At 48.9% G+C, this 25,928-nt stretch overlaps 2 protein-coding genes across 2 annotated transcripts; one reads left to right on the forward strand and one right to left on the reverse strand.

The window, feature by feature from the left end:
* Window positions 1-1,260: 1,260 nt before the first annotated feature.
* LOC311318909 (terminal nucleotidyltransferase 5C-like) lies at window positions 1,261-3,573 on the forward strand (the record flags this gene model as incomplete). Its single annotated transcript, XM_084450343.1, has 2 exons — window positions 1,261-1,823; window positions 2,958-3,573. The coding sequence occupies 2 exons, from the start codon at window positions 1,261-1,263 to the stop codon at window positions 3,571-3,573; spliced, it is 1,179 nt and encodes a 392-aa protein (XP_084306469.1).
* A 2,387-nt stretch (window positions 3,574-5,960) lies between these two features.
* Window positions 5,961-25,800, reverse strand: brwd3 (bromodomain and WD repeat domain containing 3). The gene is made up of 41 exons (XM_084449667.1): window positions 25,688-25,800; window positions 25,465-25,523; window positions 25,342-25,371; window positions 25,089-25,148; window positions 24,387-24,537; window positions 24,099-24,197; window positions 23,853-24,013; window positions 22,885-23,106; window positions 22,402-22,502; window positions 21,994-22,064; window positions 21,569-21,669; window positions 21,410-21,450; window positions 21,225-21,329; window positions 20,907-21,057; window positions 20,450-20,584; window positions 20,000-20,128; window positions 19,599-19,824; window positions 19,292-19,435; window positions 18,744-18,924; window positions 18,524-18,617; window positions 18,179-18,352; window positions 17,981-18,054; window positions 17,344-17,548; window positions 17,055-17,171; window positions 16,719-16,826; window positions 16,452-16,576; window positions 16,252-16,334; window positions 15,445-15,556; window positions 14,167-14,228; window positions 13,868-14,023; window positions 13,529-13,649; window positions 13,106-13,231; window positions 12,848-12,923; window positions 12,678-12,731; window positions 12,359-12,502; window positions 12,025-12,177; window positions 11,640-11,800; window positions 10,380-10,468; window positions 9,760-9,882; window positions 8,806-9,227; window positions 5,961-8,598 (listed from the first exon to the last, which is right to left on the reverse strand). Exons 1-41 carry the CDS (start codon window positions 25,719-25,721, stop codon window positions 8,239-8,241), a joined length of 5,340 nt encoding a protein of 1,779 aa, XP_084305793.1. The 5' UTR covers window positions 25,722-25,800; the 3' UTR covers window positions 5,961-8,238.
* Window positions 25,801-25,928: the final 128 nt, after the last annotated feature.

The following is a 25,928-nucleotide window of genomic DNA, read 5'->3' on the forward strand; positions in this document are numbered from 1 at the left end:
AGGTGAGTTAATGATAACATTATTTCAGTGAATTTAACGATAGCAAAGAAGGGGATTTTAGCAGTGTTCTTCATAACAAATTATTGCATCACAGCATCAGTCCTACGCATGGTGAAGATATGGTCTCATCAAAATAATTATTTGGAAATATGATGGCAAGCATTTTATTCTAATAATTTGTGAACATGTTAGCTCATATGGATCTAATATCAAGTCCTGAGTTAATAGCCTTATGTTTGCATTCCGACTGACCACTAAAATCACTTTTACAGATGATATGACGTCTTAAAAGTCCATATAAGCCCCGATAGACGTTCAGTATCAGCCTATCAATTACATTTTTGCGAAGTCGCATTCGATGTTTTTGTGCACAGAAAAGGCAGGGGACGCGGTAGTGCTTCATTCACTGACTATATGACTCATACAGTCTTGATCTATAGAATCGGAGCGGGGGACGAGAGGGGCTAGCAGACCAAAATCAGCAGTAGGCTATGTGTTAGTTCATAGTTAATGCATGGTTTCAAAAATGAAACATCAAAAACTGAATGTGAAAACTTTTGAATAGATCGTATCGGGCAGCGTGGATTGCTATGGTCAAAGCAGGCTAATATTAGAATAATGTAGCCTATTAATAATAATAATAATAATAATAATAATAATACTATTGTAGTTACAATACATAGCCCACTTTATTCTATTCTTGTTATAATAGCTGTAGCTACATGATCTGATAATCTACAGTACAAGAAAGACAAGTAAGGACAAAGTCTGTTGGGTCCATTGAGGGGATGTTGACTAAGGCTTATCTTCCTGTAGATTTTTTTCATTTTACATCAGTGTGTGTGTGTGTGTGTGTGCATGTGTGTATGGGAGGGGGCAGTGGCATTGTTTGAGCAAGTTACCAAATAAAAACACAAAAAGTATGCAAAGACCACCAAGGCATCAATCAAAACTTCACTCACATACATGATGAACCTGTAACTTGTAAATTTGTAAATGAGTATCAGAGTTTAGCAACATTTCACTGTGACTGTACACTGTACATTGTTGGAATATTGAAGTTGGTCCTGCAGGATCCCAAGGATGTGTGGAGGATTGTGCAATCATTGCTTAATGGCTTGGGCTTGGACCTGTGACGAATAAACAAATCTTGAATCTTCTCAAATACAAATCATTGAAATGCAAAGTGATAACCTATCATAATAATCCAGCTTCTTTAAAAATGTGAACAATATTGTGTCCTTTTTACAGGTGAGCATGATGGAACTGCAGACAGACAGAAGATTCCACAACCTGACGCTGGAGCAGGTCCAGACTCTGGACCAGGTCCTGACCGAGGTGATCCCGATCCATGGGAGAGGGAACTTCCCCACGTTGGAGGTGAGGCCCAAGGACATCATCCACGTGGTGAAGGACCGGCTGGTGGAGAGGGAGATCCGGGTCAGGGACATCCGCCTGAACGGCTCCACCGCCAGCCACGTGATGGTGAGGGACAACGGCATCGGCCACAGGGACCTGGACATCATCTTCGGAGTGGAGCTGCCGAGGCAGGAGGACTTCCAGGTCATCAAGGAGGTGGTGCTGGGCAGCCTGCGAGACCTCCTCCCCCGAGGGGTCAACAGACGCAAGATCACCTGTCTCACCATGAAGGAGGCCTACGTGCAAAAGATGGTGAAAGTCTTCAACGACCACGACAGATGGAGCCTCATCTCGCTGTCCAACAACCAAGGTAAAACCGTCGGGCTCAGGTTTGTGAGCTCGCTGCGACGACAGTTTGAATTCAGCGTGGATTCCTTCCAGATAATACTGGACCGCATGCTGGAGTCATACTGGGAGGCCGAGAGGAGGCAGACGGGGGGCCAGTTTGAGGGGCTGGAGTTTCACATGGATCACGCTTCAGATCAAGACAGAGGGGAGGAAAAAATAGAGACAGAAACCCAGCAACCTTCCACCTCTTGTAGTCTGAAAGAGGAGAAAGACAAAGACAACACAGAAAGCCCACGCCAGATCGAGGAGGCAATTGTTCAAGAAGTGGAGCCGTCACATCCAATGGATGTGCGTGTGAAACAAGAGGGCCGGGGTGTGTTGGAAATGGAGACCGTAGGCCTGGATCTGGGCTCCCTGGAGGACGAGGAGGAAGTGGAGGAGGTTCACTCGGAGGAAGACGCCGTGTTCGAGCTGTGTGGAGGAGGATCAATGGAGGAGGAGATACAGTTTAATAAGAAGACAGATAATAGGTCAGTTAGAGCAACCGCAACCTTGCTGACAGAAGTCATGGAACCTCTAGTGACAAACATATCTTTAAACTCTCAAACTGACGCAGAGGATTTACCGATCTCAAAAGAGTCACAAGACACACTGCTCCCAGGCAAGGTAGCGCCGCAAGAGAAAGCCCAAAGTAATGAGATGCTTCAATCCATGTCTGATATCTGCCCCTCTGTCTCACAAATCTCCACTTTTGAGCACTCATTTCCTCCCCCGGCAAAGAAAACCTGTAATTCATCACAGGAAATTGTCCCAGATTATTGTCCCTCACCAAAACCACCCAGGAAAATGTCAAGAAAGATGAGCAGCACGTCATCGCTTCCTGAAAAATGGTCTTTGTTAAAAGATTTGTCAGATCTTACAACGCAGCTGTTTGAGCCTATCGAAATATCGAAGACAATTAAATCAAAACCCCCTTTATCGGATAACGATCCGAACCATTACTCCAGTCAGTCAAGCTCCAGACCCAATGCCCTGGAGGGAATAAAGACTCCCCCAAGTCCTCCATCACACTCTGCTGTCTCAGCCCGAGAGGAGCATGTTCCTCCCAACACCATGGAGCAAACAGTCAGGGTGAAACACACGAAAAAACCTCCAGACTCACCGGAGCCTCTTCCAACTGCACTGGACGAAGTCGTCCAGTCTAAACCTGCTGGCCCGGGCCTGGTGCCTCCAAAGCCAGAGGAAGACAGCTCGGGGTCAGAGGCACACTCATCGGCACGGGAGAAGCCGGCCATCACCGTGGTGGCGGAGTGCATGTACGGGGACTTTGAGCAGGCCATGGACCACCTGCGCTTCCGTCTGATCGCCACCCACAACCCCGAGGAGATCAGAGGCGGGGGGCTGCTGAAGTACAGCGACCTGCTGGTGAGGAGCTTCAGGCCGGCCAGCGAGACCGAGATCAAGTCTTTAGAGCGCTACATGTGCTCCCGTTTCTTCATCGACTTCCCCGACGTCAGCGAGCAGCAACGCAAGATCGAGGCCTACCTGCGCTGCCACTTTGTGGGAGACGAGGAGACGAGCAAGTACGACTACCTGATGACCCTGCGGCGGGTGATAGACGAGAGTACGGTGTGCCTGATGGGACACGAGAGGCGGCAGACGCTCAACATGATCACGGTCCTGGCTTTGAGGGTGCTGGGCGAGCAGAACGCCATCCCGAACACCGCCAACGTCACCTGCTTCTACCAGCCGGCTCCATACATGGCAGACCCCATCTTCAGCAGCTACTACATCCCCCAGGCTCAGCCCCCTCTGCTCTACCACCCCTACCCTCTACACGTCCACATGCAGACTGGCCTTGTGTAGCCCAAGCACGTTGATGGGGGGGGGAAGAGAGCATGCTAGGCTGCATTAAGTATGGCTCAACTCTGTTAACAGAGGTACAAATTGGAATTTAACCGAAAACCGTCAAGCATGAGCACAGTTTGTTCAGTGCTTTGACGAGACCCTGCTAATGACGAGCTAGAGACACAGGGGAAGGCTGTGGCTTTATCTTTTGATAAAAGGCCAACGCGTCACCTATTATAGGAGAACTGTTTTGAGCGGAAGAGAATAGCTGATTACTCACTCTGGTCAAGCTGTGAGAGAAAATGTCAGAGAGGGAGAAGGACACGGTGTGGCTGGTTCAGCTGCGCTGACAGCAGGGCATCGCTGTGTTTTCAGGGAGAGAATGATATCGATGAAAATCATGAGACAGACAATAACAAAATCATTACCAACATAGATAGTATTCCAGCAAGTATGAGACAAACATGTCAATAAAATGTTGATTTCACTTCAGAGGGCTGAAAAAGAAAATGAGCAAGGAGAGCCTACTGTGTTCACTGAAGTGGAGGTGGGAAAGTATGCTATATTTATTTAGTCATGCTAAAGTATGCTATCATGCTAAAGTGGAGGAGAGTAGAACCTCCACTCTTGTATACAGGTGGTGAGACCCTCCATAGATAAATAATAAATCATTCTTAATGAAGTACAATTTCACAGTGGTCATGTTGGTGTTTCTTATGTTGTACAAATATTGATATGGATTCATCTGCTGTGCTTAAATCTTGAGAAATGTGGAGTAAATGTATCTAGATGTTGAAAAATGTCCATTTGCATTAATGGTAAATGTTTCACTGTCTAGTAAATGACAAAATATATCTGATGGAATCAGAATAATTGAGAAAACTATGCTGATCCAAGTAGACAGAATAGGCTTCAACTCCAAGACAGAATACAAACATCTTGCTCTTCTCTGCCCCAGGCACCTGTCTCGTGTGTCTGTTCCGTATAAAAACACAGTATATGCTTTGTAAAAGACTGACATTGTATTTTTAGCACAGGCATGACAGTACAGTAGGCTGATCCTAGTCACTTTTTATTCTGAAGCACAATGTGAATGTATGTAAAACTTGAGTGAATTTGTTTCTGACGTATCCTGTATGTGATCTGTTTTAATAGTGATGCACGTCTAATGTAACTGTGCAGTAGGATCATGTTCTCTTAGAATGTCATAGTTCTGAGTCAGAAAGACTAGCAGTTTTCAGCTAGAATTATTTGTGTCATCTGGGGCTACAATGTCACGAAGCTCTATAACAGTAAAGACAGATTCACTTTCATTACACATCTGTGGCTCAGTTTGTATTGTCATTTTGATAATAAACCTTGTGCGTTTGAACACCATTCCCTAGAGTCTGGCATTGTCTCGGGCCATAAAACCCTTGTTCAATGCCCTAGTGAGTAAAAAAGATGATGCATGCTGAACGTTACTAACATTTGAGGTATTAAAGCAAGCAGTCACATCCCAAATGTCTAAATTCTTTTGTTACCATAAACCCTCCAAAGCTCTGCAGTCTCTTGGCGTGCTGCTGTGCCACGCATCAGAGATGAGCATTGTGGCTTGCTGGGTGTCTGACTCACATCTCCAGTTTTCAGTGCATTAGCTAAATTGGTTATCCATATCCAGATCCAGAGCTTAGCCACCACCGCCCTGTAACTGGTAACAAACCAGAAAACCCATTTCCCCTCCCCTCCTAAATACCACACCCGAATGTCTTGAACAGAATAAACAGAACTGTATTCCCCGAGTTGAAATGTTTACAATTTTGCTGATAGCAAGGACCCCCCCCTACCCCCATTACATGGCATGGTACACTTGTAAATACTTGACACACAGTCTGTGCCTGTGTGAACGTGTGTGTCAAGTCTGTGCCTGTGATGTCCCAGGCCCCAGGTAAAGCAGAGGGGCTGGTGTTGTGGTCAGGCGGAATGGGACTTGCATCACTGCAGTGCTATGGGCCATGGTGCATCTTTATGACTCATCATGGCTCATTGAGGGGCAGTCAGAGATGACTCACCAAGCCAGGGATGGGCTTCAGGCGGCCAAAAGAAGAGTGGCTATTGTGGGATTTAAGAGAGAAGAGTGTTTTGACAGACAGTATCTGCAAATCATTCCATGACACTTTGACAGCAGGCGGGCCGAGAAAGCAACGGGAACCAGGAAAACAGTTGAGATTTAGCTGGGAAATGCTTTAGGTAGAACACTTATTTAGAGAGAGAAGAGAAGAGAGAGAAGAGAAAGAGAGAGAGAACAAACAAACATGGGTCATCACCTGAGGAGAAAATCTACTTTACTCCTTTTTTTATTTAAAAAAACACACACAATCAAAACATTGTGTATAAAAGAAGTCACAATAAGCATTACACCTAGAATGTCATTAGCTGGACTTACCTCATACTAATCTGCTGCTAGAGGCAAAATCCCCCATCGACCATCTATCAAATGAATAGAACAAGTTCCCGAAATATAAACCATAGGTATTGGCCCGAGGAAATGTGCCCAATTCCACCACCTTTTAGCGGAAACAGCTACTGTAGCATGAATTAATGCTGCCTCTCAATTGGCTAAACAAAGTCTTGCTAATGAATTGATTTCCCAGAGTGCAATCTCCTTCCCTGGTTGGGCAGCATGACTGTCAGTAGCATGGGCGCCAGAGACGTGAGGTACAGAGTAGGGGTACAGCCTGGAGGGCCAGGGAGAGCTGGGGCCCTGGAAGGAAGGAAGGAACGCAAACACACCCGCACACACGCTAACACACACACGCGCACACGCACACACACAGAGCACCTGGTGATGAGAAGTGAGAGGAGATGATAACTTGCTGCTATGCTCTCGCTTGGCAATACTGCTGTGTTGCCTACATTTCATTGAACTCCGCAAACGGGACCCCCTCCATAAAGCTCACAATGAAAAGGAAAACGCCCAGACCCGTCCAAGGCAGAGGGTTGGCCACACACAGCATGGTGGATGAATTAGCCCGCTAACTTACCAAAATACATGAGTGATTGAGCTAACCAAGAAACTAGACACATTAAACGTTTAGGTGTTCATAAACATTTGGTTGCTTTTCAAAGTTAGCTTATTGAATTCACCACAGAGCTTTGTGGTTCACCCCTCAGTTGTAAGCCAAGGTATATTATATTGGCACAATTTCAGACTTTTGTATACAGAAATGAAAAAGCAAAACAAAAAAACAAATAATCATCTGATTAAAACTGCATGAAAAACATCCTTTGCTCCTTGTGGCTTGTCTGTTGTCCAATATTGTGATTAGAGTAAATCAGACGACAAAAGCTACTTCGCCTAACAAAAGCAATCTCAGCTGCCTCACACAATAGACAATGTGCAAATATCTCATCATTATTATTGGTTAAGAAATAATTGCAACATGTATAATACAGTGAAAAAATAAATATTTCTGTAGTAAAAAAATGTCCATTTCAGAAAATGGTGGAAGTGAACGGTAACTATGGAGAAGTCTATCCCCCAAATCCCCACAATGCACCTTGCTCTGTGCCAGGGAAATTATGAATGTATGAATCTTGAGATTTGATCAACTGCCTATTGCGACACAAAGAGGACTTGATTTTACCAATTCAACTATCCGTGTTTTTACACGTCACCAACTCTTTGAACATCAGTCAAGCCAAACTAAACGCAACAGGATGAGATGGAATGCCACACCTCACTATGAATCTGGTGTCTGTGCAAATATACGTCTACATCAGGAAGAGGAAGTAGGGATTAAACATTCACTGGCCAGGGAGCTCAGGCGGCTTGCTTCTTAATGAATGGCACGACGGCAGACATGCACCGCTTTATCAACGGACGATCAGGGAATTAGGAAGTCACTTCACTTCAATCACTTCTCCTGCGTTCAATAAGTTCCCACTCTAAAATGTCACGGCTAAACACCGCAGTCCTCTATGGCCAAGCATCAATGCCTTTGCACTAAAATAAATTAATGCGATGACAGTGAGCCACCGGCTCAGCTACAAAATGTGTGATTGGGTTGAGGGGGAACACGAGACAGACAACCGTCTTCAGGTGGAGGACGTGGGGAGCAGATACTGAATACTACGGGGACAGGAAATACTTAGTGACTGAACAACAACCCGACAAATCAAATTGGGAAGTACGAGCCGTCTCTCACGACTAAAAACTGAGAACGGTACCTAGCATCTAGAGATAGAAAAGGAGCACCAGTTTATGGCACCTCCGAACCAGAGGGGATGGGGTGGGGGTGGGGGGGTGAAGGAGAAGATGGAAGGATGAGACAGCTGAAGGAACGAGGATGTGAGGGGAGTTTGCAGAAGATGAGAGGCAGAAGACATGAGGTGTCACATCTTTTAAGGCTCTGGAAGAGCAGTAAGGCGGTAGTGAGCGAGCTGGGTTTGTGTCCGTGATTAAATGTGTCCGGGCGGCTGTGTGTGTGTGTGTGTGTGGGGGGGAGGGGGGACCAGGGAGGGAGATTCCCTGTCTGTTCGATATCTAGAGCACCACTGCCAGTTGAGAGGCGTAAACAGTCTTCAACACAAAGGAAAAGTCATACGAGAACAATCATACAAATAAAATGAAAATCCCTGCAGTATTAATTGACTCTGTCTGCGTGTCCAGTCTCCAGTCTTAGTAGCAGCCCCTGGGAGGGGTCAGTGGTTCCAGCCCATGAGCTGGCTGACGCGGGCCTTCTCCGTCATGCGGCGGACCCTCCCTGAGCGCGAGCGGCTCAGGTTGAGGGGGTCGTCCGGCGCCTTGGCCTGGCCCTCGTCCTCAGACTCGTCGTTGTACAGCACTGTCCTGCGGCCCTGGTTGCGCGTGTTCACCCGCAGCGGCTTCCGACGGACGCTGCTCCTCTGGGGCCGCTCGGCCGCGCCGCCGCCGCCCTCCTCCTCCTCCTCCTCCCTGTCTGTGTCCTCCTCCTCCTCCTCTTCTGGCTCCTCTTCCTCCTCAGGCTCTTGCTCTTCTTCATCCTCCTCTTCATCATCAGCTTCCTCTTTCTGTGGCGGCTGCTGTTGTTGTTGCTGCTGCTGCTCCTCTTCCTCCTCCTCCTCCTCCTCTTCTTCATCCTCCTCTTCATCATCAGCTTCCTCTTTCTGTGGCGGCTGCTGTTGTTGTTGCTGCTGCTCCTCTTCCTCCTCCTCCTCCTCCTCCTCTTCTTCATCCTCCTCTTCATCATCAGCTTCCTCTTTCTGTGGCGGCTGCTGTTGTTGTTGCTGCTGCTGCTCCTCTTCCTCCTCCTCCTCCTCTTCTTCCTGCCCCTCCTCTTCCTCCTCCTCCTCCTCCTCTTCCTCGTCTTCCTCCGGCTGTATCCGTGCTCGTTTCGCTCGCTCGGGGACAGCCTCTCCTCCTTTCCACCTCCTCTTCCCCAGGGCGGCCATCTTGCCCTTGTGTCTTGAGCGTAGACAGGAGGCTTTGCTGTAGACATGATCTCCCCCGTCCACAAACTTCTCCCCCTCAGAGTCGGAGCTCGCCGTGGCCTCGCTGTCGGACGACGACGACGAAGAGGATGAGGAGGACGATGATGAGGAACAGGAGCCGTTGGACTTTCGGGAAGCCGCCCCCTCCTCCTCGCCTTGAAGCAGCACTCGCCTGTGGCGCTGTCCGGCCCCATTGGTCAGGGGGCCGTTCTGCAAGAGGTCTGTAGACAGAGGCAGACGGACACACACACACACGCACGCACACACACGCACACACACAAGCACGCGCACGCACGCACACACACACGCACGCACACACACACGTTGTAATGTTTGTGCATCATCAGGAAGAACTAAACCATATATGTCCATCTCATCAAACAGACATAACAAACCAATAAAACAAGTAAAAACCGCAACAGAAACTCCTGAATAAGTCTAGAGCTGTGTTCGGAATGCTCCCTATTCACTATATAGTGCACTATATGGGGCGTCAGCCATTTTGTTTGTAGTGTCCGAACTCTCCACGGAATTTTTGTCCCCTATATAGTCCACTATTTATTACCCACAATTCATCTTGATTTCCAGGGAACAGTGCATGTACCCTACATTTTCTCCGTTCCCTAGTTAGTTCACTACATGGTGAACCCTATATAGGGAATAGGGAGTGAGGGAACGAGGGAGCGATTCCGAACACAGCTTAAGTTGCTTTGACCATGGTGTGCCTGGCGGCCGGTCCCCAGCGGGCGGTACCTGGGTTCTTGGTGGGGGTGGTTCCGCTGCGGGTGAGCCTGTTGGGCCCCTGGGCGCTGCCTGTCCCTGAGCTGGAGGAGGGCTGGCTGTCCTCGTCCAGCAACGCGCTGCTCGACTTCCACGCTGCTGCAGACAACGGCGGCAACAGCAGCATTGAGCAACCCTGCCTTAGCGCCCTTCTAGGGGTGCACCATATATCGGCAATCACATCGATATCGGCCCGTTAGTCTTTAAAAAAAAAATATATCGGTACAGGTCCGATGTGCAAAACAGGGCCGATGTGAACAGCAGATAATTATTTCTGTCTAACTGCTGTTGTGTGTGTAGTTCAGAGGACACAATGTGGTAAATCTATGATTTTTTTTAATCATCTTTTCAGAATGTTTTGGAAATAGACAGTTTCTCCATGTGTTTTTCAGTATGTATAACATTTGATTGTCATAGAAACGTATTTTTATACAGAACATGGCGACGGTAAATATCGGTTATCGGCCATGACAGCAATGTTAATATCTGTTATTGGTATCGGCCAAAATTTTAATATTTGTGCATCCCTACACCCTTCACAACTAACTCCCACATACCCCTGCATCGCACGCACGCGCGCACACACGACTTACCTTGAGATGGTCTGCGTGACGGGCTCTTGGCTGAGGTCTGGGATTTTTTTGGTTTTGTCTTCTTCCTTTTCTTGTGCTTCCCTTTAGGACTGGACATGGAAGCGAGAGACTGGGTTTAAATGATAGAAATACCACAGCATTTGGGCGACTGATAGTGGGTTAGGTGGTACATGTAGACAAGTAGCATCCTGTGGTTAAGACAGAAGGTTGTATTTAACAGGGGTCACAATAGATCGATAGATACTTAAATGATCCTCCTAGGGGGAAATTTGGCTTTTCAGCGGTGGAAATTACAGCATGGTTGGAAAAGCAGATACAGAGTAGGCCTAGTAGCAATAAGCTGTTGACAGTACAGCTTCCACCCTCACTTGGGACCTCTGACTTACAAAACACGTGACCATCTCCCATAAACACTACTTTAAGCCAGCTACGCCACTGAAAAGCTAACAACGTGACGGTGCGGGTGGGTGGTAGGGATGAACAATTTGTGGAAAATATATAATTGAGATTTTTCTGACATATTGCGATTTTGTTTTGTGTGACCATTATTTTGAAATTCATTGGCAGAAAGCTATTGGATATAAGTTTCATTCACACTGCGCTCATTAAAATAAAATAAAAAAAAGGTCCAAACTACAGCTTCAGAGATTTTGCCAATAAGTAATTAGCAGCGGCAGCTTTGGAGATCTTTGGGCTGTATGAAAACGCTTGCAGAGTGCCAAGAAGAAAAGTGTCATTCCAAGGAGAAAAGCACACAACCACAAAAGGATGTGGGACATTATTCAACCCGAGATCAAGCTGCTTCAAACAGGTTCTAGCTATATTTATACCCTCATCTGCTATGGTTAGAGTCAATATTTCACATTCTGAATTGACCCATTATTCTCTATAATGTAACATTCAGCTTGTATCTATGTCAAGCAAGCTAGTCAGCTAGAAGAGACTGCATTGTAGTTTTAGACATCACTGCATCATGCATAATGCTCTTTTCATAGCAGTGCGCTGTGCCTTAAGTTTTGCAACCTTCAACCGAGCACTGACTGAACGAGGCCTTGGCGTCCATCTCTGGCTTTGTAGCTCGAACGCATGTAGGTCGGAGATTACGCTTTTACCACTTAATTTCGCAGCCTTTCCGATTTGCTAATCGCATTGTTTCAAATTGATTTGAAATCGATTAATCACTCAGGGGTGGGGGGTATTTAAACTGAGGAGGGCATTTAACCCGATTCAGCTGGGTTCCACTAGGGAGGCGTCCTGTACCTGGAGGGTCTGCTGGTCGATGGGGAGCTGCCGGCGCTGTTCAGTCGGATCCGATAGCTCTGCCTCCGCCGCTGGTTCTGAACAGCTGACTTATAGTCGGAGATGATGGAGATAATTTGTCTCTCAAAGTAGGCGGACAGGCTCAGAGTCATGGTGTAGATCTGAAATCAGAAACCCCACATGAATTCCATTATAGCAGCATCTGCTCATTCAGCTGCAAGTGTCCTCCGAATACCATTTACAGACGAATTGGTTCGTAGCTGTGAAACATTTGAAGACGGGATCATGCTCCCACGAGGACAACCAACAGCACTGGTTAGTGAGGCTGATAAGCCATGTGTTAATGCCTGGCCAATCACGTGTCTCCTCGGGGACCCGTGCTCACCTGAGACTTCTTGTTGGGCGTGTATGCCTTAGAGTTACTGAAGATGAGGCGGACGTCCTTGGCGAACTCCATGGGGTTCTCGTAGTTCCCCGCGGCCAGTGTCTCAGACACGCTCCCCAGGTCCATGGGAGTGTCGATGATGTCTCGGTAGTCCTGGGAGAGAGGGGCATGTTTACAGCTCACCCTGAGAGGACAGGAGGAGACGAGCCTCTCCCCACACAGTCTATCCGATCTGGACATCCTACAGCACTTCACATGAAGATGCTCGTCTGCCGACAGAGGAGGAGAAGCTACAGCACTAGGGCTGCTGGTGGTTATCCTAAGAGGGCCTTACGGGATAGACGAAGAGGTCTACAGGCTGTCTGAAGGGCTCAGAGTCAGGACAGTCCAGCATGCGTCGCACCAGCTCCCGACACTGCCCACGCCACGCCCGCACGTCCAGCACCACGCCGCGCTTCTTAGGAGACGTGTTGGCACGCTGGCAAAGACACAGGAGGGTTAGGGCCCAGGTCAAGACTGAACAACAGAGCAGAGAAATGCTCCAAGAATGTTAAGCGGGCTTCCGATGGCTTAAGTCTCCCGAAGAAATTCTCTTTTTATGAACTAATGTGTTCAGAGTGTGAATGTGAGATGAACCCCTTCCCCACCCTTACCCGCTGGCCTGTGGAGGTGCCTGGGGTGTCTGAGTCCACCTCCACCTCAGCCGTCTGCAAATCAACATACTGAAGTTACTGCCATGACACACTGGTGTGTATGTAGAAACCATGCAAATACAAAATGGTCTTCAGCCAAGCTTTGGGCGGAACAAAGGATTCTCTCTCACCTCATCTTCTCCTCCACTGCTCATCTCATTCTTCACCCTGTGGTACAGGTCCAAGATGTCTATGCAGCTCTGGTCCCTGTTCAACAGAGAGGAAGAGATCAGCTGAGCACACCAGCAGGGAGGTCTTCAGAATCACCACACTAATGAGGAGGGAAGCTGATGAGGAGGGAAGCTAACAAGGATGGAAGCTAACGAGGAGGGAAGCTAACCAGGACAGAAGCTAACGAGGACGGACGCCAACGAGGACGGAGGGCTCACCCGATGAAGCGGAGTAGAACGTCAGTCACCACCTTGGCTGCAACCACAATGGGGCTCTGTGGCTCATTGAAAGTGCGGGCGTTGTGCTCGATGTAGCGCACCTCCCACATCAGGGCTGAGATCCGCCTACAGGAGAGGAGGAACATAAGAGGAGGAGAAACATGAGGAGAGGAGGAGGAGGAGCATAAGAGCTGAGGAGTGTTTTGAGTGTTGCGGCAAGGACAAGGCTGTGATTACATTAGTCATTTAGTTGATGCTTTTATCAAAAGCGACCAACAATAATTGCATTTAACGTAGGAGAAGCCAATGTACTACTACTTGCCAGAATGATGTGACAATAGGCCTGTGGAAGTGGTTCTCTGTCCCTCTGCGAACGGTGCTGGGGTCTGTGGTGTGTGTGTGTGTGTGGGGGATGTGGCTGACCTGTAGAAGCGGTTCTCCAGCCGTTTGCGGATGGTGCTGAAGTCGGTTGGGTAGGCCACCGCGGTGCAATAGAGGGGGTAGTCCCGCAGGTCCACCGGAGACACAAACGCCTTGGCCACATCTGCGCACGCACACACACACGCACACAATCAACCTCATCCCTAATCAACCTCATCACTAATCAGCTTCAACCCTCTTCCCTTTCTGAAATACCTGGTGTGGAAAGTCTAATGAAATTGGTATTTTTTAACTTATTCATAGCTGGCATGAACTTACCCAACATAACCCCCCCCCCACACACACACACACACACCGTACCATTTGCCTGTGGTATCTTACCCAGTGTGAGCAGCTCATCGATGGAGTAGATGATTCTCTCACAGTCCTCGTCGCGGGTGTGCGCCCCCCACTCTCCCTCTTGGGGCGCGTAGAGCAGAGCCTTCGTTTCCTCTTCGGTCACTGCCACGCCGTCACCCTCCTCCTCTGGGAACGCAGCTGGACACGTGCACAGGCACACACACAAATACACGCACACACACGCACACAAAAATCGCCAGTGAAAATGTCATCTATAGATTTACACAGGGTGCGTTTCAGAGGATCGGACCACAGATGGATGTCCAGGTGTGGAAGCTCACCTTCATCGGGGATTGGCTCCATGTCCCACGGACTCATCCTCTCCCTCTCTCCGTTGTCCCACCTGGGGAGGACATGACATGGGTCCAAATACTATTTGAAATACTTTAATATACTTCTGTCTGTGATTGCTTGTCTGGCACAATGGGCCTCATTCACCAATATCTTCCTAAGTTCTGTTCTTACATTTCTTCCTAGGAACATTTTTAAAGAAAGCTCCCGTCTGATTCCTGACGTGTTCGTAACCCGCTGGATGAGTTCTCACCTGCCATCTCATAATGGTGAATCCCACGTTTTCGCAAACTGAATGTGCATGGCCATACACCCGAATTAGCATTGGTAAAGTTCCCGCTAGCCCCCTATAAGGACATGCAACCACAGGATCGTGAGCAGATGTCACTCCTCTGAATGAAGAATGGTCATCCGCGCCCTTGACTCGCCAACTTTTCGATAGTATTGTGACTTAGGTGGGGATGTATCAGGTGCATTGGCAAGCCAGAGGACTGCAGGACTACAATGTCAAAATGATAGAATACAATATACAATAGCCTACAGGCTGCAAAAATGTAGGCTATAAAATACACAGCTCTCAACACGGCATGCCTAAACGAAAATCTAAAGACCGGACTCCATCTGTAATATTTAGCAGCGTCAGTAAAATGCATGGGATAATATAAGCCTACTTGTTCAGTGAACCCTGTATCCGGAGAAGTGTGCACAGTTGGACCCAGCACATCGGGTATATTATTGGAAAGACAGCACACTTGCTTTGTAAAATAATGAAAACCATTATTATTATTATTATAAGATATTATAAACAATACAAATATTATAGTATTGCAGTTCTATAATGTTATAAACTGCAGATTTGAAGAAAACACAATCACAAATGAGTTTTAAATGAACATGTCTTTCGCACGAATAGTCTGTAACCTACTTAAGACTGCTCTTCCGTGTTCATAGATTCTGTTCTTAGTTCCCACATGTGAGAACTGAGAACATTGATGAAAGCCAGAAATCTTCTTCGAAATGTAAGTGCGAGTCTAAGAAGAAATACTTCCTAAGAAATTCATAACTTCGTTCGTTAATGAGGCCCAATGGAACCAACAGGCCGATCCCAAACATGCAAACCCAACCCACATTCATTTACGTTAACCCACAAGTAATTCTCAACAGTATTTGGGCCCAGGTCTGCATCCAGTACATCAAGACCCTCTCCCCTTGTAGGCTGGGAACCGTAGAGGTTTTTCCTGTCATCCTATACGGCGTGGATGACTCACCGCACGGTGTAGCACTGGAACAGGCTGTCTGGGTGCTCCTGCTGCAGGGGCTGCTGGTCCTCCACCGAGCCGAACCACCAGGCTTCATCGATGATGCTCCGGAAGCGCATCCCTAAACAGAGATGATACGCTTTCACCTCAGAACCCAGCTCCACGCCTCAGGGTATGAGTCACCCAAGCTCCCTGCACACTAATCCTACCGGAGGACGACACGTCTGTGTGTCTGAGCCCACGTGACGCAAACGCACGTAGGAGTCTAGACTGAGATTGAGGCTGAGCGTAAGGGATCTGGAGGAAGGCGGACAGAGCCGCCCGCTGTATTCACACAGGGTGTATTCACACAGACACTAGTTAGTGTGCTCCAAACGAGCTTTGGGCCCGAGAGCGCTTCGTTTAGGTCTGTGTGAACACAGCAATCGCACTCAGGTGCGCACCAAAACAGGCGCACTGAGACCCTCCAGAAGGGGTCGTCTCGGAGCGGCTTCAACCGAATTCTTGTGCGCACCAGTTATGGTGCTGAAAGCGCGCGACCTCGGACCAACGCAACTACATTATAAACCATTATAAATTTGTTCTTCCCGGGAGACAGATATTGACCAATGACAGCACTGAGCCTTTTCATGTGACTTGTGGTGCTGCATTTGGACCAGAGTAAAGAAAGTGCTTTGTGAAAGTGAACCACAGTAGCTGAGAAATGAAACAATGTATCACTTTCGCTTTTGGTGCTCATCAATGGTTACATATGTGAATACGCCCTTAGTGTACGGCTACGGTGGTGGCTGGTGTTTTCCAGAGAGCACGACTAACCTGCCTGCCAGTTGTGTTGTATAGCATCATTATAAAACTGCTGTAGCACCAGGAAATCAATGACGTCCGGCATGTCATGGTACCTGAGTGAGCAAAAGGAAACCATCCAACCAATCCAGTTGACACACAAACAAGGCAATATGAAAAATACTGGAATGGGAGAATGGTGTATAATGATGATAAAACGCAGCAATACTCACTTGAGGGAGAAGGACTCATTGGTCATTTTGCCTGAGATGGGGTCCAGGAAAGCCAGCTTCAGGCAGCAGAGGGTGGGGGGTCCTACCTCATACTTGATGCCAACCACCTTCACAAACTCCTGGTCCTGTGTAGTGAGAACACACACACGTACGCACACACACACACACACACACACCAAGGAGCAGACACCAAGGGGTGAAACATTCGGCATTTTAAAAGGGACAGAGCTCAAGGAGGCAGTGACAGTGAAGGGTGCTCCATCTTACCCTGAGGTTGAGTTTGTTCCAGGGCTGTTTCTGGGGATTTATGCTGTAGGCCTTGGCCCTGCGGACAGCCCTGACGTAGGCCTGGTGGCCCTGCCTGAAGTAGATGAGCTGGGGGGGGGGGGGAGGCTGGTTCAGCACACATACTCAGGGTGTTTGAGATCTAGAGGCCAGCTTGACGAAGGCCGCCTACAGACGCTAGCTTAGCGAAGGCCACCTACAGAGGCTAGCTTAGCGAAGGCCACCTACAGAGGCTAGCTTAGCGAAGGCCGCCTACAGAGGCTAGCTTAGCGAAGGCCACCTACAGAGGCTAGAGGGCCACCTGAGAGATCTGCTTACCTCGTCGCCCATCTGGGGCACGAACGGAGAGCCGCGGGGTACGGTCTCCATGATCCATGAGGGAGGCATCCACTCCTCAGCGGCACACCCAGCCAGAGACAGAGACGAGCTGGGCTTCTGGGCACACAAGACACCCCGGGTTCACAGCCTCCAACATTCAACACTAAGGATCTATGCAGCCCGATGGCTCTAAAAACCGGGAGTACAACCACGGTGTGTAGCACAGTGTCTGTAAACACCACAGAGGGTGTGTGTGTGTGTGTGTGTGTGTGTGTGTGTGGGGGCTCACCTTCTGTTTTGTCTGCTTAGGCTTCTTCCTCTTCTCCGCCTGCCTCCTCTTGGCCTCCTCTCCCTGGCCCCCGCCCCCCTCCTCCTCCTCCTCCCCTGAGCTGCTGAATCCAGGGGGCCGAACCGTCCTTCTGGTTGGACGCTTCGGGGGTTGGAGGTTGATCCCCGCATCAGCCGTCCAATCAGAGTAGTCGCTGGATGAATCACTGAAGGGAAAGTGGGGGCTTTTCAAAATCACAGCACTTATGATACTGTAGGAATGATGGTGAGGATGGTGTACTGTATTAACCTCCTTGGTTAAAGGTGCAGAAGGCAGTTTGGCTTAGAAGTACTTTTTGTTATATGTCACACTTTTTGAACGAACGAACGAACCTGTGGAAGACGAGGAATTTAATAAGTGGGTCCAATCATTTTGAGTTGCCAATGTGAAGATGATTGGATGGCCTACTTCCTGTCAACCTACCTGTTTTCCTCCAGTTTGGAGGAGTGTCTTTTGGAGGGAGGCCTGAAGCGAGCAAGGGGGGGGGGGGGGCGGGGGATTTTGGTTGCATTTTTGCAAAATCTTTCACAAATTTTCCTAAATCTAAAAGGAAATCACACCCCGCCTACTGCACCTTTAAGACGTTAGGAATGTTCACCTGGAGCTACTGTCACTCTGCCACTGTGCTTCACCGTCGGAGGAGGCACCACTGGCATCCAACTGCTCCTCCGCCTGTGAGGAGACACACACACACACGCACACACGCGCACACGCACACAGTTAGACCCAGAGCACTGCTGCGACAGCCCTAGTCCTCGGCTGAATCAACACCTCCACAGACACCAGCTGCACCCACCTCTCCGTCGCTGTCGGACTCCATCTGGCTGTCGCTCTGCCGGCTGCCACCCCTCCTCCCCCGGTCTACAGGGCGGCGCACTCGGGCCGAGCGCGTCTGGTAGGTGTGCCGCTGCGGCCTCTTCCTCTGGGTGGGCCGCAGGATCCGCGTGGATGACGGGCCCTGCTGCTCACTCTGGCATGAGAGAGGGAGGCAATCAACCAATCAATCAATCAATCAACCAGTCAATCAATCAACAGTTTCAAATTAAGCGAGGGCTGATCTGTCCAGCTCTGTGGGGACAGCCCTGACTGGGCCCTGGGCTAGGACTAGTCCCTGGACTAGGGTAGCAGAGGAGACACTGACCGTGGAGGCGCTGGGTACAGGCTTCTTCCTTCTCTCAGTGTTGTACAGGGAACACTCCACCTCGCCTTTGGCCCGTCTGGTCTCCTCCATCACCCTACACACACACACACACACAAAACTTAGAATCGAATCACATACTAGTCTTAACACACTGCTGGGCAGTCAAAACCTGCCCAATTCCGGTGTTGTGTGTGTGGTCAGTCTGTGTTGCTGGTTTCACCTGTAGACCCCCTGCTGCACCTCGTTGACCACCACCCTCCTGCTCCAGGCCAGCAAGTCGCGCTCCGTGGCCATCTGACTGCGGGGGGCGTTGTGGTGCATCTGCCGCACCCCCTCCACCTGCCCGCTCCTCCGCAGGCCCACGCTGGAGGGCGAGCCCATCGCGCCCCCTCCCTCGCCAGCTGCACGGGACGCACATCGGTGAGTCACACACACTGGACACCGAGGTTAGAATAGTTTCACTTTTTTCATAATTTTTTATATCGTTTTAACTTTTTGTTCTGAATTTCAGTCTAGTTTTGGTTAGTTTTTAAAGCAGGTTTGCTAGTTTAGTTTGAATTTTTTGAAAATGCTTAGTTTTTTAGTTTAAGTATTAGTTTGTTTGTTTTTACTTCTGCGCTAGCCTCATGAGACTGTCCTGATCTTGTGAGCTCATGTTGTTTCACTCTGTGTGAAAAAAACCATCTGGTGCACGTCAGGTTACTTCTGTGCATTACAAAGTCAGCCTACCATCACCTGAAGAATATATCACGGGCTATTAAAACGTACCTCCGTTTTCAGGCTGTTCCTCTGTGTCCTGCCCTTCATCCTGCTCGTTCTGCAACTGTCTGATCAGGTTGTCCAATTGGCTTTCTCCCTGATCCCCCTCTCCCGTCTGCTGGCCAATCACCTGCTCCACCACTTCACCATCACCTGAGCAACAAGAGCAGTAGATCCTGTCTTTTCATCATCATCATCAACACCTGTATTTTCATCTCACAACAGCAACAACAGCAAAAAAAATAATGTTGACAGAGCCTTCAGGGTACAGGCCAATGATGGGACGTCCTGTTTGCCGAGGGGCATTTGGCGTTACCGTTAGCCACGTAGCCCAGCTGGGGCACCAGCTGCTCCTCCTTGCAGCTCTCCCTGCCCGGCACCAGGCGCTGGTAGCTGGTGGGGTGGGGGTTCCCATCCACGTCCACCAGGAAGGGCGGGGGCATCAGGTGGGGGGCCTGCTGCGTCTGCTCGTCCAGCACGTAGTTGTTGGCGTCCCGGATCAGCGGCCGGAAGTCGGTGTGGAAGAACATCTGGTCGGGGATCTGGAGAAAAGAGAGAGAGAGAGAGAAGAGAGAGAGAGAAAGAGAGAGAGAGAGAAGAGTTGTGAGTGTATAAACCTTGCGGTCTGGCGAGAGGTCGGCAGTTAAGAGCGGGAATTTATTGTGGTTTCTGTGAGCGCTTCCTTCTTTTTATGTTTCCCGGCCCCACGGGACTTGCCTTTTCGTAGGGGCGGCTGCAGCCGAAGCCGAAGATGAGCAGGTGGCCGTGGGAGTCGGTGCAGGAGAAGTGCTGCCCGTCGGCAGAGAACTTGCAGTCGAACACGGCGCCGTGACCCTGGCCCTCAATCTGCAGGGACAAGGAGCGGATAAATCACTCGGTCTGAGTGGGAAACACAGCTCCATGTGTTTTTATGTGGTCTTGGTCTGTACTACTTGTGTATATTGACCAGCCAAGGGGACTGCAGATGTAAATTAGCTTCAAGCTAGAATCTGGTACAATGAATTATACTGTATGTTGCTATATATATATATATATATATATATATGTTTGAACTGTACACTGTCCCTTTTTAAATAATAAAATGAATGAATGAATGAATGAATGAATAACAGTGGAACTAGTGTTATTCGTATTAGTCTTTAGTGGCCACCCCTGTAGGCTGCGCACCATGTTGAAGAAGTTCCGCAACTTGGTGCCCTTCGACAGGTCCCAGATGTAGATGTTGCCATCATGGCCGGCAGACAGCATGATGCGGGTGTCAAAGGGGTGAGCCTCCAGGACGAACACCTCATCATCATGACCCTGGTGGAGAGAGAGGGGGGGGGGAGAGAGAGAGAGAGACAGAGTGAGACAAAGAGAGACAGAGAAAGAGACAGTGAGACAGAGAGACAGACGGAGAGTGAGATATAGATAGAGACAGAGAGAGAGAGAGAGAGAGAGAGAGAGACACAAACAGAGAGAGAGAGAGAGAGAGAGAGAGAGAGAGAGAGAGAGAGACACAAACAGAGAGAGAGAGAGAGATAACACACTCAGGTCCAACTGAAGAGAAGCTACATTCACAGCATTTTTTGCACATGGAAACAGCCATGATGTTATGGTCCAGGAGAGAGGGCGCCGTGCTCACAGAGAGGACGTGTAGCAGCTGGCCGCTGGTGGAGCTCCACACTTTGAGCAGGTAGTTGGAGACGGCCGTGATCACCGTGCGGTCGCCACGGTCCCACGCTACCATGGTAACCACCAGCTTGGTCTTATCATCTCCATTTACAGCAGCACTCCTACCAGAGAACACACTCAGTTAAAAATAAAAAAACACAGACACTTTAAAAAACACTGATGCATCACACACACAACACACACACACCCACACACCAGATAACATGGCTGTGGACTACGGAAGACATCTCATCTCTCCGCCTCCCTATGCTGATAATTCCTCCCTTACCCAGGCAGTCTGGTGGCTATGTCCAAAGTGATGCTCTTCCACTCCTGCTGCTGGTAACGCCAGACCCGGGCGGTGCCGTCACGACTGCCACTCACAAACCTCAGGCTGGGGACAGACGGAGTGCTTTAACAAGACTGCACAGCAGCGCGGCACAACAATTACTCACAGCCAATCAGCACGCTCACCTGTCGCTGTTGTTGCTAAACTGGACGACGACAACTTTGTCCTGGAAAAAGAGGAGAGGTTAAGATTTAAACGTCACTGCGGCGTGAAACCCCTGTGAGAGCTGTGCAGTTTGAGATCCAAGCTCCGGTGACCTATCCCTGCCTGCTCTCCATGCTTACCATGTGAGCGTCCAGCTCAGAGAGCTTCATGGGGGTTTCCGAGCCGAGGTAGTACACCCTGATCACATGGTCTGTGCTGCCCGTGGCCAGGAACATCCCACCTGAAGCAGAGAGGTGTGGACAGGTAAGTGATGGATCGTATCTAGTGGTATAGCAGGTTCATATCCCGATTCTACCCTCACCAGCCTTATCTGAAGCTCAATTCGAGAGCATTTGTCATATGTACAAGACTTATCTGAAGTTGTGTCAGTTAAACTGATCCCAACCAACCCAACCAACGAGAGGGAGCACCGTCACATCCTGGGCTACCAACTCAACCTCAGTGCTCAGAATAAACAAAAGTAATAATAAAATTAACTAATAAACAAGTACAATGAAATGCTCCTAAACACCATACATTAGATTACAATACATGAGCCCCCTACCACTGCTGAAGGAGGACGACGAGATCTGGACTCCAGGCCGCGAGCGCTCGATGAACTTGACCGGCCGATCGCTGAGGGGGAAGAGAGACAGGGACAGACATGTTAGGCTACCTGGGTCACGAAAAACGATGGTCACGCATTGTAACCCTAGTTCTATGAATGGAGCTCCGCCCCACAGGGCTAGCTCCTATCGGCTAGGTTTCACAAGCCAATGGAAGCTAGCCCTATGGGGCGGAGCTCCACGAAACAGAACAAGACCGACTACAGCATTAACAGCTCTGGGCTGAGACTGAAAGTAATATCACAAACAAAACTGAAAACGAAGGCAATGAGTTCACTTCCTCAGAGCCTCAGTCCAGGTTTGACTTCCTTAAGATCAACCCTGTGACTGTGGTCCGTAACACCTACATGAACTTCATGGAGATGGAGTGCCACTGCCAGAAGCACACCATGCCGTCTGCTCCGGTGGAGGCCAGGTAGCGCATGGTCCCTTTAGCTGCTGGACAGAACTGAGGAGAGAGGACATATGAGGACACGCAGCGTGTGTCACACAAGCCGCCTCCAACGCACCCAGAAAAAAACACTGGCAACCTAAAGCTGTGTTCAGCTCACACCAGGCGCGGCGAGAAAATTTGTGCCGCCCAGTTCGCCCCAATCTCACCGCGGGATCCAATGGGTTGCGGCACGAATCCGCCACGGAAAGTAAAAAAAAAAAGGAACTTATGCGAATGTTGCCGCGCCGCCGGGTTCGCGCTGCCCGCCGCCCAGTTCGCCAAATTGTATTGACTTTCTATGTAAATTTGAAAAAAACTCGAAGAATTTGCGCCCGGTGTGAACACAGCATAATACTGAAGAAGAGATCCTCAACGTCTATTTAGGGAGTGTTCCCACCTGTATGGAGGTGATGGAGGCTGCATGGCCCTGGAGAACGGTGATGGGGGCACAGGTGCGTAGGCACCACACTCTGATGACCTTGTCGCAGCTGGCAGAGGCAATTAGCGTGTTCTCATAGTTGACCGCCATGTCCGAGATCTCGGCAGCGTGGCCACGCAGGGTGGACAGTAGCCGGCCGTCATCCGTCGCCCAGATCTTCACCAGGCAGTCGTCAGAACCCTGGGAGCAGGGAGGGAGCCATTAGACACACACAATACAGTAAAAAAAAAAAAAGAAAGAAGAAAAAAAAGCCCTCTTCCTTTCTCTCAGAATCAGTTTTATTAGCTATGGAAGTTTTTACACATACCAGGAATTTGTGTTGGTCAATTGTTGCATAACACTGATGGAGACGATATTAGACAGGGTGCAAGGAGAAGAAGTGACTGTGCAAATACAAGACACATGAGAAGTGCTAGATACAAATACACTGTGACTGCTGGTGGCACTTGTTCCTATTGAAGGCTTTGCTGACGATGACTGGGATTTACAGTTCGGTTCACTTACTAGACAACTCATTGTAAGTTGCGTTAGATGAAAGCATCTGCCAAATGGCTAAAATGTGACATTACACATGTTAAACAAGGCATCAGCAGCCTCTACTCAAAAGCATACTACTTCCTGCAATATGGTAAATGGACTGCACTTGTATAGTGTTTTTGTCTGCGCTTTACAATGGCCTCTCATTCACATACCAATTCACAGATCAATGGCGGCAGCTGCCAAGCAAGGTGCTAGTCTGCTCACTGCGAGCAATTTGGGGTTCAGTATCTTGCCCAAGAGGACACTTTGACATGTGGACAGGGATTCGTACCGCCGACCCTGTGGTCACTGGACGAGCCGCTCTACCTCCTGAGCCACAGTCGGCGCACTATATTGATCAAGAGAGAGAGAGAGAGAGAGAGAGAGAGAGAGAGAGCAGACCTTACCGTGAATATCCGCCGGCCCGTGCGGTCAAAGGCCACGCAGTAGACGGAGGACAGGTGGCCCAGGATGCGGCGGTGCATCTTCATATGCAGGTAGGTGGAGGACGGCAGGGCGTGACCGAAGCGGGCGGTGCCCGTGGACTGGCGGGCGCCCATGATGGGTACTGGACCGATAGGAAACATGGGTCAGCAGGGCCTGTTGTTGTTGTTGTTGCTCGACAGTGTCGATAAAACAGAGACAGAACCTACCAATACTGGGGGGCGTCGCGGCGCTGACCGCTGGTTCTGGTGGCCGACCCCGGTGGAGCGCGGCCACAGCAGATCCGCTCCATGCTGTGTGGCTGCAACCTAACCAACACAACGTAGCATTATAGCATTACACGCAGTATGGCCCAAAGACAGCTCCATCACAATATGTAATCACAATATGCATGACTAATATGACATTAAGGGTCTTGTCTTGGTCTTGTTCCAGCTTGAGCGTGGAGGTTCGTTAAATTACAGAGACTGAAGAGAAGAGAGGGGAGAAGGGCTCACTTCTAGCTGTGCGAAGCAAAGACTGCCTTCCCAGCCCCAGGAGGGTCTGGACCCCAGGGACACTGGGCGGGGCCTCCTTATCTATGAGGGGACCTATTTGCCGGCACACACGCAGCAAGTAGTCTGCCGGGATATGCTGGTTCAGCATCACCTGTGTATACAATGTAGAGGACAGTCAAATAAATTGAAAACAAATCTACAACCAAGCATGAACTGGCATTAAGGCTTTTTCATCAAATATATAGTGAATTAATATATAAACTGCCAATGTTTGTTTACAGCATAACATAACAGTCTATACAATGCAATGTAAAGAGTGACATACAAACACACAAAGCGGCGTCCAATCAGATTCACGATGTGCAAGTTCTCCCCAGCTCGATCAAATAGTAACTGGGATTTCATTGGCCCGCTAAGTTGATTGACATGTCCCAAGGCTTTGTACAGCCTTTCTGTTTGCCCTCGCCTAACCCCTCCTCCTTACCACACACAAAACGGCATTTATTTTTCAACATTAGTATGTTATTTAATGTTATCAGATGCAAGTTATTTGGCTATTTCACCACACGAATTGTGTGGTTTACAAATAAATCAACTGCATCGAGTTGATAAAATAAAACAGCAGTTAAGCGAGTCAAAATACTATCAAACAAAAGTTACAGTATTATACAGCCGGCTTTGCGTTATCATAATAATACTCACCCAGTCTTTGAAGTTTCGTTTGTATTGCTTTCCGTCCCAACTCCATCGTTTAGGGATCAACTAAAAGGGAGACACGCGGTTGAAAAAGCGCTTCAAAACTCAGTCGCGAGGTAGATAGAATTATCTATCTATTTATTCTCTCCGCGGATCAATAACACAAAATTGCAACCAAATATCGAAGTAGAAAGTGACCAATATCGCGGAAACGCGAGGTGAGAATTTGCTTTATAACACGAGAGCGAGCGCAGCTCACCTCGTACTCTTCCAGTTCTTCCACCAGGATCTGTGCGGAGAGACACAGTCGCTAGTCGTAAGAACACATAGCTATAGACATTTTTAGCAATTATTCTTGATGTAGCCTGTCATTCGGTGTTACCTGTGCCGCTTTTTTACACGGTCCCGACTGCAGAAATCTGGCAATGAGGTAATACAATTCTGAAAACAGAGAGGCGCATTAGCTACATTAGCTTAGCCACTAGCTAGCTGGCTAACGTTATCATTCAGCTAGCTTAGCCAACTAGCTTACTGGCTAGCTAACTGATACAAGCCCCAAACAGTGTTTACGCTGATACTTCAGTGAAGGAGAAGACGGCACTCACCAGCTTCGATTAGAGAACACTGTTCCTCTGCCATCACTTGATAAGGACGGCGACATTAGACTCACTGGTGCTTTATTTAGCTAGCTAGCTAGTGATAGCCACTTGAATTGTTCCCCTACTGTATTCGGCCTTTTCTTTTCTCAAGCTTTTCTGACCAGGCCACCTGGTGCTCTGCTAGCGCCCTCACGCGTCCAATGAATCATTATGGCAATGTTGCAGTTCCGTCAATGGCCACATGGTG

Source organism: Borostomias antarcticus (assembly GCF_949987555.1).
Source record: "Borostomias antarcticus genome assembly, chromosome: 15".
Taxonomy (NCBI): domain Eukaryota; kingdom Metazoa; phylum Chordata; class Actinopteri; order Stomiiformes; family Stomiidae; genus Borostomias; species Borostomias antarcticus.

What these genes read in the sequence shown, in the direction of transcription:
- brwd3 (XM_084449667.1), bottom strand. Translation starts at nt 25,721, where the DNA reads ATGGCAGAGGAACAGTGTTCTCTAATCGAAGCTG. An exon ending in GGAACAGCCTGAAAACGGAG is followed by an intron (nt 18,925 to 19,291) that starts GTACGTTTTAAT and finishes CGTCCCGTGCAG; the next exon opens with CTGGCGAGGGAGGGGGCGCG. An exon ending in ACAACACAACTGGCAGGCAG is followed by an intron (nt 15,557 to 16,251) that starts GTTAGTCGTGCT and finishes ATCTCTGTTTAG; the next exon opens with GGATGCGCTTCCGGAGCATC.